The 16,715-nt window shown below is 34.4% G+C and overlaps 1 protein-coding gene and 1 non-coding gene across 2 annotated transcripts in view; both read right to left on the reverse strand.

The window, feature by feature from the left end:
• Window positions 1–2,840: 2,840 nt before the first annotated feature.
• IPO7 (importin 7) overlaps window positions 2,841–16,715 on the reverse strand; it is a 44,273-nt gene continuing 30,398 nt past the window's right edge. The window contains exons 11-25 of the mRNA XM_061440826.1: window positions 16,402–16,478; window positions 15,934–16,050; window positions 13,973–14,062; window positions 13,432–13,597; window positions 13,111–13,271; window positions 12,357–12,485; window positions 11,309–11,375; window positions 11,100–11,225; window positions 10,548–10,645; window positions 8,817–8,912; window positions 8,145–8,365; window positions 7,839–8,044; window positions 6,596–6,802; window positions 4,791–4,907; window positions 2,841–3,980 (exon numbers count right to left, since the gene is read on the reverse strand). Coding sequence (XP_061296810.1) covers window positions 3,883–3,980; window positions 4,791–4,907; window positions 6,596–6,802; window positions 7,839–8,044; window positions 8,145–8,365; window positions 8,817–8,912; window positions 10,548–10,645; window positions 11,100–11,225; window positions 11,309–11,375; window positions 12,357–12,485; window positions 13,111–13,271; window positions 13,432–13,597; window positions 13,973–14,062; window positions 15,934–16,050; window positions 16,402–16,478 — 1,976 coding nt within the window. The 3' untranslated portion in view covers window positions 2,841–3,882. The remainder of the gene's footprint in view (window positions 3,981–4,790; window positions 4,908–6,595; window positions 6,803–7,838; window positions 8,045–8,144; window positions 8,366–8,816; window positions 8,913–10,547; window positions 10,646–11,099; window positions 11,226–11,308; window positions 11,376–12,356; window positions 12,486–13,110; window positions 13,272–13,431; window positions 13,598–13,972; window positions 14,063–15,933; window positions 16,051–16,401; window positions 16,479–16,715) is intronic.
• LOC133227241 (small nucleolar RNA SNORA23) lies at window positions 13,680–13,864 on the reverse strand. The gene has a single exon (XR_009729790.1). It is a non-coding gene; the product is annotated as a small nucleolar RNA SNORA23 (small nucleolar RNA).

The raw sequence follows: 16,715 nt of genomic DNA on the forward strand, positions 1-16,715 counted from the left end.
GGGTGGCAAGAGCCGAACATAATTTAGTGACTAAACAACACTGTAAATGTAATTTTCTTAATTTCACTGCTGCTGTATAGAAATACAACTGTGTATTTGTATATTAATCTTATGCCTTGCAAACTTGAAGTCATTAGCTCTTTGTGTGTGGATTCTTCGGGGTTTTCTGTGACATCAGTCATCTGAGAATACATTTTACTTCTTCCTTTCCCACTGGATGTCTTATTTCTTCCTCCCTAACTGCCCTGGCTAAACCCTTATTGAAAGATTGAAGGCAAAAGGAGAGGACGAAATAGTTAGATAGCATCACTGACTCAACAGACATGAATTTGAGCAAACTCGGGGAGAAAGTGGAGGACAGAGAGGAGCCTAGCGTTCTGCAGATCATGGGGTCAGAGTCGGACACAGTAGCAATGGAATAACAATAAACAAAACCCTATGTACAACGCTAAACAGAAGGGGCAACAGGGGCATTTTTGATCTTAGGGGGAAGGGTTTTTACTCTCATTATTAAGTCCATTAGTTTGAGCCTTTCTTTCAGATTGAGGAAATTCCTTTTTGAGTTTATTAAAAGGATGTTAAAAGGAAATTTTAAAAAAGACTCTGGTAGGAAGCACAGAGTCGGACACAACTGAAGCGACTTAGCAGCAGCAGCAGCAGGAAGCACTTAAATATAGGATTCAGATACCAAATATAATTGACAAATTTCTACCTATCACCTGTGCTCTAAAAAAAAAACTAAAGGGGGAATTACCTCTCAAAAAGTTACTTAAAAGATATTCCTCTCATAGTAACAAAATTCTGGATTTCTATTATATCTAGTTTCCGTTTGTAAAAACCACATGCACCGAAGTAAAATGCTATTACTGCAAGGGTGGCCAACCTCATCAACGGTAAAACCTCAACTTCAGAAGGGATCAACATTCACCAAAACTTAAAATTACATAGAACAGAACTGACATTTTTATAACCAATGTTTTAATGTAAGTTTAGGTCATTTATTTCACAAGCACTTATGGAATGCCTACTATGCTTAAGCCATTGTGCTAAATCCTCCCAAAGACATGGTGTATATTAATATAATCCCTAATAACTTTTTCTAAATGCTTGCTTCAGGGACTATATCTGGAACTGAACATAGCCACAGCGCTGTGGTATGGCCACCCCTGCTCTACACTCTGGTCTCTTCAAGAGGTGAACATAGCAGTCATTATCCTGGTAAGGCATGTAGATTAGTAATCACCATTCTGTTACCTGCAGAGAAATAGATTAACATCTTTTATTTAATACTGATAAACGAATAGCTTTTATAAAAATGGATGGCTTAGGTTTACAAAAAAGTGAAGATTTTATGCTAATGTCAGCCATTAAAAAAGACATACTGAAACCCAAACAAAATCAGAATTAACTTGTATAAATTAAAAAATAAGTTATAGATTAGTGAAACTGTGGGAAATGCTGTATGTTAAAGAAATAAATAAAATCCACATGCAACTAATTACAAGTTTATAAATACTACTCTCAAAAAGTTATCTAAAAGTCCTATAACCTTATTTAAAAACACTGATACATTATCAAGATTCATAATCTATAAGAAACTCTAATTTGATGTTATATTTAAGGAAATACTGAAAATAATCGAGGTATATTTGATGCATTAGAAACTACCATTTGAACAATATTTAATATTAAATATAGTTTAATTTTAAGGTCTTTCATTTCAGTCAAAAATTCATAAATGTAGATTAGTTTGGATTGTATGACAGAGGAGACAATAAAACTTGATCTCAAAGACATGCCAATACATTTTCTTGAAACAAAATCTCAGCAACCGAGAATTTTCATACTGTGCATGGGAATAACTAAAACCTTTATTAATATGGTTTCCAGTAACAATGTGAAAATTGAAATTATCAATTCAAAGAGCAGTGAAATTTGAAATTTAAAAAAGTAGACTAGATATTAGGAAGGGGATAAAAGGTAAAGGAAGACAAAAATGTTTAATACTATTCAGCACTTCCCCTCTGTACATAATGTTGCATATATACAACTACCCCATTTTAGTTTTATGACTTTTATGTAATAATGAAATCCCCTGAAGCAACCTAGGGTTTACAGATGGTGTTCAACTTGGGGCGAAAAAGTAGAAACACACTTGATTAACAATTTTCACCCACACATTTCAGATAAACATTTTTTTCTTTTTTTGCCAAGATTTTCATAGTAAATTCATAAATATAGGAAATACTTTCACTCCTTCAGTGTTAAAATAGAAAACCAAACAATGCCAACAGTAGTGGCTTAATTACTGGCATACAAGAAAAACACAACACCAATGGGTTTTCATTATGCATTTTAAATAATATGTGCATTTGTTTCATTTTTACATTTACAAATTTTCTAGTCTGTTATAGACAACAGCACTCAATAGTTTTGAATCCATTGAGATGTTGCTTTCAATTTGAAATATTGTGTGTATACATGTATATAAAAAAATAACCCAATGTATGACTCATCTGACAGATGTTCAAGATCAATAAAAGCTTATTTTTGAACATGCAGTTAGAAGAGAGGGAAGCAAGCCAACCTCTCCATGTTGTCTTGTTGCTGGCTTGTTTTTGCAGTGGTATCAACAGTGGTTTTTGGAGGGAACCCTGTGCCTTCAGCCTATCAGATACCAGCATCAACAAGAGGGGCAGAGGAGATGGGAAAGGGAGGTGGGCAGGTGTTAATGTCAATTTTAAAAGTGTGCATTTCCTATTCTTTCTAGTTATAGGATAAAAATAGATCAATGAGGAAAAAATTTATAATTAGAAAAAAACTGCAATCAAATCAAGACATAAGAGCCGAATTAAGTTCTTTTAATAGATTGCATATATAGATGTTTAGTCATACTCTTTGATCAACTCTTTAAGAGTAGAACTTTATATCCAATTTACATGCTTCAAATATCACCTTTCCTCTTTGTTACAGTAAGGTCTTGTACCCAAATATCCACTTGTACACTGAGAGCTTTAAGAAAAAAACAGGACACAGAGGGAGTTGCCATTTTTAGCAGCAATGAAATATCACTAACCCCTTTTAACATACCGAATTCAAGTCACTATCAGAGGTGAGTGCACCACAAAGTCACCAGGTACAAAATTGCTAATTCATTTTTAAATTAATAACTTGAAATTACCCCTGACCCCCACCCCATTACATCCCATCTTTTTATAAACAGCAAACATTTTGCTATTTTATACATAGGCTAGCAGGCTTGTTTCAATATGAAAGTGCTAATTCATTTACAGATTTTTTTTTAATCAGTTATGTAGTGCTACAATAAATGTCCAATAATCTACATAGGAACAATCTTTGATGAATGAAAATGATGAAGATTGAATAAGGCTATCCATTACCTTATCTTATTTACATATAAAGAATAGATACCCAATGGTGAAGGAGAGACAGAAATTGGACAAATACTCATAGGTGTAAAAATTACATCTACCTTTGAGCTTATACTGTAAATGAGACATTTTAAATAGTCCTGTAGCCCATGCCTATTTTTTTCCTCAGAAAAAGAAAAGCTGCCTTCATGACATCCCCTCCTGTTGCAGATTTCCACAGTGTCACTTGAACTTTCAGTCAAATCCTTACTTTCTTCAAAAAATAAAGAAAATACTCCCTACCCCCCAAGTTACCTCCCTCCCCGGCCAAAATCCCTCTAGTTTCATTTTCAGTGCCAAGTTGCATGATCAAGTCCCACCTTCTGGGGTTTCTTTGTCCATCTATTGATCAATTAGTTTAGAGTAGATAACATGAACCAGTTCTGGAACCGCTACTAGGAGGAACACAAGCTCTTCACTACAATCACACTGCAGGAAGGAAAGTGGTAACTCAATTCATCCCTGGTGCCGGGCCTCCAAAATTGAAAGAACTTGGCACGACTGGAGCACTGAATTTGTATCCTCCATGTTTCTCAATCATTTTGGATTCTAGAAAAACAAAAAGTAAATGTTTGGTAGAGCATTCGATCAGCTTACTACTTTGGAGAACAGAAGGAACCAACAGACATTAACAACAGCTAAACCACCAATATTAGCCAGGAAGTTCCAAACTTTGGTCTCTGTTCTCCCTCCATATGTAAAGAAGAGAAGTGTGTAATATGTAGAGAAGATGAACTCTCCTGTATGCTGTAGACTTCTTAGGCAATTTTTACTTCCCGTTGTTTAAAAAGAAAAATCTTTAAACACCCTATTTTGAGTCAAACAGTGAATCAATAGATCCAAATCCAAAGGTAGTAACAGCTAATGAATTTACTGCAAGCAAATTCAAATATAAATACTTTAGAAAGGAGGTATAAATACTTCCTTTTTTATAAGGAGGACCCTCGCTGAATACAAAACTAGTCTTACTCACAGTTATTAAGACCTACAAAACTGTTAGAATGTGTATTACCTAAAATATCCTATATTGAAAAGCATTTATATATCGTTAAGCATGAAACGTTTACTGATGAAAAGAAATGATGTATGTCTTTAATATACTTTTAAGAAACGGCAGTTTTCAGAATTTTCCACTATCAAACCAGCCTCATGAGGTTTAGCAACCTTATTATAGTCTTCAACTACACTTAAAATTAAGAAATTGTGGCCAAAACCAAAATTCATCTCATTCCTACAGATTGGAGTGAATTTCTTATCACTTCCAACAACTGTAGCTTTTACATAATTTAAATCACCAAATTTAAATTTTAAAGCTGTATCAAAGTTATTAATTGCATTAAAGAGGGTCAAGTAACATACCATGGGCTGCTCTTCTTTGATCAGCTAGAGTCGCTATATCTTGTAACTGTTTTCTTTGTTCTTCATTAAGACCATGAGTCAGAGCCTGATACCACACAGGATTACGATTTTGTATAGCTATCAAAAAGAAAACAAGGTAAAAAAGGGCGGTAAGAGTCCTGGTAGTTCTCTACTATTCTATTCCCTCTACTCTACCTCCAGTACTGAAATTCTGATCTCGTTTATATTTTCCCAATAATTACCTACAGTATTTTAAATTGTTTGTGAGAAAAACATACAGGGGAAAAAGCTATGGTTAGCATTATGCCTCAAAAATCTAATCATGCTCAAAATCCTCACCGTTAGTAAATAGAGCCTAAATCAGTTGTTATCTAACAAGTAACAAAGTAGGGAAACTAGAAATAAAGTTAACTCAAACTCCTTAGAAGATTCAGAGTTAAAGCAACTTAAAAATGGACACATTCCCACATTCTAGATATAATTCTCAAACTCCTACATTAAAAAACAAAACCCAGAAACCTTAAAAAAGAGATGAATGGTACAAAGTAAATTATTTTTTTCTGCATTTCTTATTCAAAAATCTTTCTTAAATATATGTAGTCTTTCCATAGAAAGGTACTCTGCAGTACTCACATATTTTTATATTATAGTCTAAATAATGGTCAAATACAACCCGAAAGAAGGAATAACAAAATTTCCCAGCATATCACAAGACCAGGTGTTAAAAATCTCACTGTTTAATGAAAACATGCACTAGATAAGTTGATACATAATGGTAACAAGTCTAACTATATATGTCTGTGTTTCAATTAGCTACAGAAAGGGGTTTGTGTGGATGGTGAGTGAGTGAGAGAAATGTTCTCTATAAAGGCTTTCCACAAAATAAAAAATTTTTACAGAGTATTTCCCAAGAATGAAAACTCATTTCCTCATGATATTCTACTTTATTGCCTTTACTGTGCATGAGCCTTCTATTATAAACCATCATTTAGGAATTAACATGTGTTTAAGTATACAAAATACACAGTCAAGGACAAAAGCCAGTCAGTTCTTGGCACTTCAATCAATTTTAACAGCCTGCCACATAGCCCCAAAACAATTACTTGCATTTCCGCAACCTTGCATCAAAACTGCTTTGTCATGGGCTTGGAAGATTAATGCTTTGCTTATCAGAGAATTTATTCTACATCAAAATTCATAATGTATAGGGATGATAAACTAGGAAAGTAGTTAACTGGAAGGAAAGGAGGTTCAAATATAGTGTCAATTTAAATTTCTTAAGCTAGGTTAAAGAATACTGATGTTGTATTTTGTTGAAATCCAAGTAAATGATTATCAAAAACAAAAAGTGGCACCTAGCAGTCTATAGCCACACATTGTGAAGCAGGAGAAAAGAATAAAGATTCCCAAGACTATACATGTAAAAAAAATGGTCAAATTCTCAGATAGGTAAGCACAGGTTTAGCCAGGGGGAAAAATACACAAACACAAGAAACATAAGGGTACATACTTCTGGGGAAACCTGGGAGGCTACAATGAAGTATACAATTTTCCTATGATGTGCCTATTTCAAAATTATGGTCTAAATAAAAGTAAAATAACAGGATGAGGAAAATACTCTGAATGTCTAAGGCAATAGGAGAAGTAACTTTGGTTACTTTGCCTAACAATCCTAAATCGTATTCTAGTTTGGGTTTGATATACCCCAATCTCTTCTTTAGGGGGCAGACATAAAGAAGAACAGTTTGATTCAGGAAAATGGGTCATATGGAACTATCTGAATTACATAGAACAAGTAAACTTACTCTGAAATATAGCTTTAAATATTTGATACTCATCAACAGGGTTATCTTCATCATCAATGATTGTAGAATAGCCTTCCAGGGCAGTTTCTTCAGCATCATCTTCTTCCCAATCTTCCTCATCTCCATCTTCACCTGCCTGCTTAGCCAGAATCTCTAAATATTCTTGTCCATCTTCATCAATATCATCTTCATCACTGCCCAGTTCCTCTGCCAAATCATAAAAAGGTGCTCTTGTTAACACTGAAATATTCTGTTACTCATTTTAACTCACTGACAATGATCATTGTTGGAAAATCACAACTGAATAATTCAAGGGAGAGTTCCAGGAATTGGTGTTTAAATACACATTCAGCAATAAATAGAAAAAAACTCTCACAGAAATCTAAGAAAACTACCACAATTGTTAATAATCTAGATTCCAGTATTCTAATATTATATATAGATTCTAAGATTGGAAAATGGACTGAGTGAGAGCCAGCACTTGGCATGCTCTGAACCTTATGGTATTTACCAAACCAAATAAATACCAATAGTAAAGCAACAGTTTGTTATTTCCACAGGAATACCTTTTATGAGATTTTTTTTAAAAGGCTGGCTAAAATAATATATGATAAAAGACAAAAATGGCAATTATCATATTTTGGAACCATTACAATAACTTAAACAACATCTATTTTTACTCGTGTGGTCTGTAGTATCTCACAGGTGAAATGTATTAGATGCTCACAAACACTAAAAACCCCAAACCAAAAATCATTTTTGCCTGCTGCTGCTGCATCGCTTCAGTCATGTCTGACTCTCTTCGACCCCCACAGACGGCAGCCCACCAGACTACCCCGTCTCTGGGATTCTCCAGGCAAAAACACTGGAGTGGGTTGCCATTTCCTTCTCCAGTGCATGAAAGTGAAAAGTGAAAGTGAAGTCGCTCAGTCGTGTCTGACTCTTAACGACCCCATGGACTGCAGCCTTCCAGGCTCCTCCGTCCATGGGAGTTTCCAGGCAAGAGTACTGGAGTGGGGTGCCATTTTTGCCTAGAACTGCTTTATGTAATGGAGATACAGCTCAAAGTTCTGCCCTCATGGACCTTACACTCCAGTGGGAATCTAGTAACAGTCTATGAATGAATGAACGTGTAAATATTTAGCTATGATCCCACATTTCATTAGAAGAAGGGCTAAAGGAATAAGTCCAGTGATATTTCTAACTAGGTAATGACTGGCTTCCTACACTGCAAATCCCTTACCCGTTTCATCATCATCTTCAGCTTCATCGTCATCGTCACTGTCATTCTCGTGTTCTGCATGGCAGGCATAAGCTCTTTTTAATCCATTAAATAAAAGAATAAAAGCTGGCAAAATCTGTCCAGAAACCTGATTTAAAACTTGTGGTATTTGTTCCATATCAATAAGAGCACACAGGCCCAGAACACACATCTTTCTGTCGTGAAGCCTGAAAAAAATAAAATAAATATTTTCTTCTTTTCCTTAAAAAAATTTTGCACAGTTCCTCACAAAGTTATATAAACAAAGACCCAGTACATGTCACTTACCCCAAGAAACAATCAACATCATTAAGCCATTGTGTAATAAAATGATTTGTAACTGGTTCAACATTATTAGGGAAGCGAAGATTTTCTAAAGTATTGAGAAGTAGGTGTGGATTGTAATACAAAGCTGCAATGGCAACTTGCAGGCACATTGTTCGAAGTTCACTTGTCTTCACCTCTCTCGTCAGCCTCTCTAAAGCTGCTTCCACAAATAAGGGAATACACTATAGAGAAAGAACAAAACATTTCAAAACTGTCAGTAACAGCAGGCATTAACTATCCTAACCATATTAATTTTCTGGTTTCCTCAACTAAACCCTTTTCCATTAAATGATCCAGTAATTTTTATTGCTGAAGCATTTCAGTGGGAAATCCAATTTTAGAGAAAAATCAGTCTTCACCGATATGAGAGCCCCACCACAAGAGCAATCATGGATTCAAAATATTCCTACTGACTAACCTTACTGTGGTAATCATTTTGTTTATTTCCATACATATTAAATATATGATCACTATTAAATATTGGTTAAATTTTAAACAATTTTAACATGTTATCTTGGTGTCATAATAAACAATATACAATATATATATATAACAAATGCCCAAAAACAAAAAGCGGAAGGAAAGATTCCTTCTCTGAATCCTGCAATCTGAATCATTAATGGCTTCACTGACCTGGTCAATGCCACGCCCTTTGCACTGCAGAATGATGACCTCTAGCAATTTTGCTGCATGACACTCTGCATCTTCTCCTGCAACTCCTGTAAGAACCTGATCAACACAAAATATAAACTGCAAGGAGGCGTCTCAAAACCTTTAAATCAGTCTGTAACTGCTTAAGTATTTAAGAGAGTCTAATAAATAAATATGAGTGATTGCAGACTACAGTCTAAAGAACTGTAAGGATTTGGAGTTGTTTGTAACATTGGTCCAAATAATCAAAGGCCCTCCCCTGTTGTGCCATTCTGGACTGTAACAAGTTGACAACCACTGTGTCTAAAAAAAAAAAATACTGGCAATGGATTGTGAGATGAGCAGGATGAAAAGGCAGTCTGCTGATGGCAGAAGTTGTCCCCAGAGAAGAAATAAAAGCATGTAATTCACATGCTCATTAGCACTAGAGGAATCAAAGGGTTAAGGATAAGTGTTTTAAAATTGGAGTATAGATGGCATAGCTATCTCTGTTCCTAGAACATCAATATAAACAATTAGCAATAAATAATAACATAACTAGATTATTCTGCAACTAAGTGTTCAGAAAGAATGAGGATGACAAACACATCTAAAAACTTCATGGAGGAACATCATTTTTTAATGTCTGGTTTTAAATAACAGACTGAGAGTTCTCAACAAATAATGTAAGGAACTCATGTTACCAATTACACTGACTCTGATATCAGAGGACCCCAATCAATCATTTTATTTCCTACTTCTTAAGAGGAAAAAAAAAAAGGCAACATTCACCATGTATATGTATCTTATGATTTTCCAAAAATGGCCTAGTACTTTTGACTTTTTAAAAATGAACCTTCAGATTTTATAATCTTGCTATTTACTAATACTGTACAGCTACTGCAAACCCACAGCCTCCAAGGAGTTCCTTTCTTTTTTTTCCCTTATTGAAGTAGTTGATTTACAATGTTGTATTCATTTCTGGTGTAGAGCAAAGTTGATTCACTTACACATAGTACAGTTTAGTCGCTAAGTTGTGTCCAACTCTTCGTGACCCCATGAACTGTAGCCTGTTACGCTCCTCTGTCCATGAGATTTTCCAGGCAAGAATACTGGAGTGGGTTGCCATTTCCTTCTCCAGGAGATCTTCCCCACCGAGGGACTGAACCTGGGTTTCCTGCAGGCAGATTCTTTACCAACTGAGCCACCAGCGAAGTCATTAATACATATACATGTTCTTTTTCATATTATTTTCCATTATGGTTTATTATTTATTTGAACATCAGCAGAAGCTTGTTGTTTATTAATTTTATATACAGTAGATCGTATCTGTTAATCCCAATCTCATAATTTATACCCTCCCTCCCCTTTTGGTAACCATTAGTTTCTTTTCTGTATCTTTGAGTCTGAGAATGTTCTTTATAAAACATTGTTGATCATTTCTGGCCTTTTCTTCTTTTGATTCAAAACTTAGCAGGGAACAAGCTAAGATAAGATCCAGGCACTAAAATCAAGAAACGTAGCTCTAATTAAATACCAGAAGGTAGACATAAATACTTGTCAAAGTCATCAATGAGAGATCTAGGAATCAAAGCCATTATGTTGATAACTTTTAAATAACCCTTATTATGTCAAACTCATATGATATTTACCATAATGTAGTATCATGTCTCTTTACAATTTTGTACTTTTTATAATATAAGCCTCACATGTTCTTGTATTAGGGTGACCTACCTTTTTGCACATACTGTATATCATTTCAAGGTACTTGGTATCAGATAGAAGTGTGTCTGTATCAACTGTTACATAATTATGAAGCAGAGGCATCATATCTGTATTAATAAAAAATGTAAGTTAAATATCTTTACTAACATAAATGCTGTGTTTCTGAAAAATCTAAAAAAAGAAGCAAGTCTGAATGTTTTATCCCTAACATTCACTTTTAATTATTCATTTGTAATTAAATGTAAAAATGAGCCTATTATTAAAGTATATTCCTTCATATTTAGTAAACATAAAGATTATGTTAAAGATTATACAAAGAAGACTGAAAGGAAACAGAAACTTAAGAATATGTGTTTTAGTGAAAAAAATCTCAAGTGATAACTAAAACAAAATGTATAATGGAAATCAAAGCTAGGGTCATTTTGGAGCATTAATTACTACTGATAACTTATCCAAACAAGGAAGCATTTAAGAATATGCAAAACTTTGTGTTCAAGTGATATACTAAAACTGAATACAAACAGGGGGAACCCTAAGTATTTCTATGATGATTTCACCTACCTGTAAAGTAATCAAAACCATCTTGCTGAAAAACCTCAAATACCAGAGGTAGTAACTGCCACATCTGTGGAGACACTTGTTGACATGTCAAACTGTGTGCTAAAGAGAAGATCTCCTCATAGAATTCTAAAAGAGAGTACCAAGTCATTAGGACAATGCTTGCTCATATGAAATAGTAGGATATTCTTAGAACAATCAGAGGTACCTACCTAAGACATGCTGCTGTAAAACAGTTCCAATGACCTGCAAGCAGATTCCTTCAAGCTGCTGGGTTATCTAAAAGAGAAGAAAAAAATCATATGGAATTGCAGCACACTGAGTGAATTATTAAATACTATAATAATTCAATGCATTTACATGTAAAGTCAATATTGTCAACAAATTATTTTAAGCCTTTGTTTCAAAATGGAATGTTTCAAAATTGTGAATCAATCTGGGAATGAAACTTAATACCATTACAATCAGACAAACCAGAAATAACAAGTATAGTTTACTATAAGAAAAAAAAATTTCCTAGAAAAATGGAGCCACATCATTCTGCAGAGACTAAAATCTTATAATTCAGCCAAATGTAAGTGAAGTTAACAGAGATACAAATCAATAGCTTACTGAAAAATTATTTAAAAGAAGGTATTAATCCTACCACTCCCAGTAATTTTTAAGTCAGCTCCATTTATCTAACAGTGAGCAGTGCACCCAAGTCATACAAGATAGATAGAATATACAAATTCCCCTTTAATTATCAGTATGATCCTCAATTGGATCCCAAATTCCTAACAGTCATCATAATGTTAAAAAGTGCAGGAAGCAGGACATCCATTTGGAATACATACAGTGTACACCTAAAAATGGCTAAGGTGGTATATGTTATACGGATTATACCCTAACTAAAAAATTTTTTTATTAAAAAGAAAAACTAGCGAGAGTAAGTTTTCCTAGGAATCACTATACTTTTATTTTTTTGTTTGTTTTTTTTTTTGTTTTTTGTTTCTTTTTTCACTATACTTTTAGATCTGAGAAAGGTAACCCCAAACTCAGAGCTTTGAGGCAAAGATACAAATACCTCCCTCCTATTCCTTCTAAAATATTTATAAGGTACTATGAAAAGGGTACTACTAGTTAAAAGATAGCAAAAATCAAGGTATGTGAGAAGATGACCAAAGACTATACGTCAGAGGCCCCCCAAAAGCACAGAACAACTGATGAAGAATGGCTTGAAATTCCCTAAAACTTTATAGCACTGGATTATTTTCTTACTTCTTTATGATCTTCAACTACACTAAGAAGCGTGTCGATGGTATTCAGGATTCCCATAGCAGTAACTGCTTTATCATCACTTCCTTCTTCATCTGGCCCAGTCTGGATTACTTGATTAAAAGTCATTGCCTACATTGAAGAGAATATAATTAAGCTTTGCCCTTAAAGCAGTATAAACATATTTTTGTCTAAAACATAGTTTTTAAAATGTTCTAAGACAGCACAACTGGCATTTCCAAATCAATTAATATTATATAGTCAATGGTACTGCTCTACCACTTACTGGGTCACTTCAAACAGACTACTTGACCTCTTTTTCCTGACATATTCATAGAGATACTGTGAGGATTAAATGAGGCAAGGCATAGAAAATGCTTAATATTATGAACATTAGTATTACTGGCTGACATTTGGGGCTTCCCATGTGGCACTACTAGTAAAGAACCCGGCTGCCAATGTAGAACTAAGAGATGAGGGGTTGATTCCTGGTTGACAAGATCCCCTGGAGAAGGAAATGACAATCCACTCCAAGTTAGAAGGAGCCCCACCCCTTCTAACTTGGGCAAGTTAATTAACCTTTTCATAACTCACATTTTCTTTCGGTATAGGAATATTCCTCACATAGGACTGTATGAGAATTAAATGAGTTAAAATATGTATCAAGGACTTAGAATGATGCCTGATATACAGTAAGCTCTGTGAAAACACCTGCTGTAATCTAAGTAATGCATACATTACTGATCAAATAACATACCAAATGCTGTGTCATTTCTACTGCAATAGGAGTAACTTCTTCACTGTACTCGCAGATCATTTTCTGAATTACATTGGTAAGATCATCATTTTCTGTTTCTCTTATAATGTGAAGAAGAGCCTGCATGACGGGTCTGATGAATGGTGTGATATATTCTTTAGCTGTAAGAGAAAGAGGAAAAAACTTCTGGTGCCAACAGCTAAAACTCCTCAAATCCTGAATCAATATATACCAAAGAGTAAACAAGAAATACCTTCAAATAAAAAGGAAGACAATATGTCAAGTTTTTAGGACTATGTCTTACATATACAAATCTTTTACCTTTCTCTTGATTGCTGATCAGCACTTGAAGTGCAATGGCAGCTTCCACTTTAACAGGCATTTCCCTATCATCTATCAGACATCTTCGGGTCAGTTCTAGGGCTGTTTGCAAGTTCTGGTCACTTTTGAACTTCACTTCACAAAAGTAGTGAAGGACCCAGCAAGCCTTTAAAAAAAAAAATGCAGTGAGTTACTATAGGTGTCTTACATTAAATTCTACCATGTGACAATATTTCTAGTGCCAAAGTTCTTGTGTGGGAATTTGGAGGCTGGCCAGTGGTAGATAAAGTCAAAAGAGACAACAATAGACCAGTACTATGATCCCAACTTACTCTTTGGCTGCATGATGTTTGTGTGGATAGCAAGATCTGAATGCAAAACACAGACAGATGCTGCTATCAGACACAGATGAAAACTATGCACACATTATGAGCAGCCATTTAAAGAAACACAAAAGTCTAGGATAACACATAGAAGTCCACATAAGCGGTTATTCATTATAAGACATAAATACACAAAACAATACAGCTTTAAAACATACCCTGGCTCTCATGTAGCCTAGTTCACTGCTGAAGAGAGGGAATACATGGTTCTGCAACATGTATTCCATCTGATCTTTGTAGATCTTTTTCTGTAAAAATAAACAAATATAATCATCTCAAATGTCAAACAGATACACAAATCCTTAAAATGACTAATGATGTCAAAACATCTTAATTCTCAAACATTAACATCAAAATCACTATACATTTTTTAATCTTTTTACATCGTTTGTTTACAAAGCAATTATGTTGAACATTAACACCAGTGGTGTTTAAGTAATAGAAGAATGGTTAATTTTATTCCTTATCTTACAAAACATTTTTCTCTTATAAAATTATTATAATGAAAGAACCTCTCTGGAAAGGTTCTACATGAACAATACAGCATAGATTTAGAAATATTCTGCTCTCAAGGTAATAATGGGAAGGGATATATTCAGGTTTACAAATTTCCAGCAAAACCAATTTTCTGAGAAGAAAAAATACTACAATTTAATACAATATGAAAAGAAAATAATTCATGCAAAAAGAATTACCTTCAGCACAAGCAAAAACAAAGAAATATAGAAGACACTTTCAAAATCATAAGAAACTGTACCTTAAAGGACACCATCAAGAATGTGAAAAGATAAAAGATAATCCACAGAATGGTAGAAAATACTTGCAAATCACATACAGCTAATCTTTGAATAATGAGGCGGTTGGCACACCAACCCTCTGTGCAGTTGAAAATCTGCCACTTAATTTGCAATTAGCCCTGCATATCTGTGATTCTGCATCTGTGGATTCAAACAACTCCATTTGTGGATTCAACCAACTGTAGTATTTACTACTTAAAAAAATCCACATGTTAAGTGAACCTGAAAAAAGTTCAAACCTGTGTTGTTCAGAGGTCAACTGTATTTGAAAGCTTTTTAAAAGCATAGCATTTAGAATATACAGGGAATTCCCTGGTGGTTCAGAGGTTAGGACTCTACACTTTTACACCCAAGGGTCCAGGTTTGATCCCTAGCTGGGAAACTAAGATCCCACAAGCCACCCAGTGTGGCCAAAAAAATTAGATTAAAAAAAAAAAAAAATATATATATATATATATATATGTATATATATATATCAGAACTCTAACAAATCACAGTAAAAAGATAAATACCTCCATTTAAAATAGACAAAAGATTTGAACAGAAATTTCTCCGAGGAAGACTGGACAATAAGCATAAAAAAAGATTCTCAGTATCATTAGTCGTGAGGGAAATGTAAATTAAAACCACAGTGAAATTACCATTTGATACCAACTGGGATGGCTATATCTTTAAAAGACAGACAATAGCCAAGTGTTGATAAAGACAAAGACACTGGAACCGTTGTCACACACTGCTAATTAATACATAAAAAATGGTACAGCCACTTTGGAAAACAGTCCAGCAGTCTCCCAACATTTCATCAGCAATTCAAGTCACAGGTACGTATTCCATTTATATGAAATGTCCAGAATAGAAAAATCCATTACCAGAGACATAAAGGAGATTACAACTAGGGCTAGGAGATTTGGGAGAAAATGGGGAGTGACCTCTAAAAGTTTCTTTTGGGGATGATGAAAACTCTTTGGAATTAGAGTTGATGGTGGCACAATTCTTCATAAGAAAAACCACCGAACTGTACAGTTTAAATGGACAAACCATATGGTATACGAAAATTGCTCAGTAGTGTCCGACTCTTTGCAACCCCATGGTCTGTGCATGGACTTCTCCAGGCAAGAATATTGGATTTGGTTGCCATTCCCTTTTCCAGGGTATCTTCCCAACCCAGGGATCAAACCCGGGTCTCCTGCACTGCAGGCAGATTTTTATCATCTGAGCTACAGGGCGTTCCCTGGTATATGAACTATACCTCAATTCAGTTTTATCTCAATTGCCACTATTAAACAAACTAATTGCATGCACACACACACACACACAAATACCTTCAGAAGTATTTCAGCTAAAGAACCAATCATATGCAGGGCTCCATCTTTTTTTCGAGGATCAGCATTTGGTTCTGTGAGAATCTGGTAGCAAAATCCCATAGTCTTTTGTAGTACCTAGATTAACAGAGAAAAGTACTGCTTTACCGGATATCCAAAAATCCTTCTAAAGCACTGATGACAAGATGATCTTAAGTAACCATTAAGAACTAAAAGTTTGGGTTTAGAAGATGCAAACTATTATATACAGAATGGATAAACAACAAGGTCCTGCGGTATAGCAGGATGAAATATATTCAATATCCTGTGATAAACTATATATGTAACTGAATCACTATGCTGAATAGCAGAAATTACCACTGTAAATGAACTATACTTCAATAAAATAAACAAAAAAACATCCTAAGTGTATATCTGAACATATTTTAAATATTAAAGCAAAAGTTATCCACATACTAAATAACCCACCTCTTTCCTCTTACTACAGGCTGTAAACAAAAGTGTCTGGGCAGCGGTGGTAGGAGAGATGAAATCCTCAAATACATCTGGAGAATAAATTTAAAATTAACACAGAATATAGAAAAATAGTAATTTCAAATTTTTCACCAAACATTTTCATATAGTTTACAAATGATTTTCAGTGATAACAAAAAAGGACCTTAAATTTTTGCTAAATCTTCAAAGACAAGCATGAAAACAAATCCAGATCTCCATAGAATTTTGCAAAAGCCTAATGCCTTGTCTTTCCTGTACGAATTAAATCTTAATCCATTAACTTCTCC

The sequence above is a fragment of the Bos javanicus genome, chromosome 15 (genome assembly GCF_032452875.1).
Source record: "Bos javanicus breed banteng chromosome 15, ARS-OSU_banteng_1.0, whole genome shotgun sequence".
NCBI classification, from domain to species: domain Eukaryota; kingdom Metazoa; phylum Chordata; class Mammalia; order Artiodactyla; family Bovidae; genus Bos; species Bos javanicus.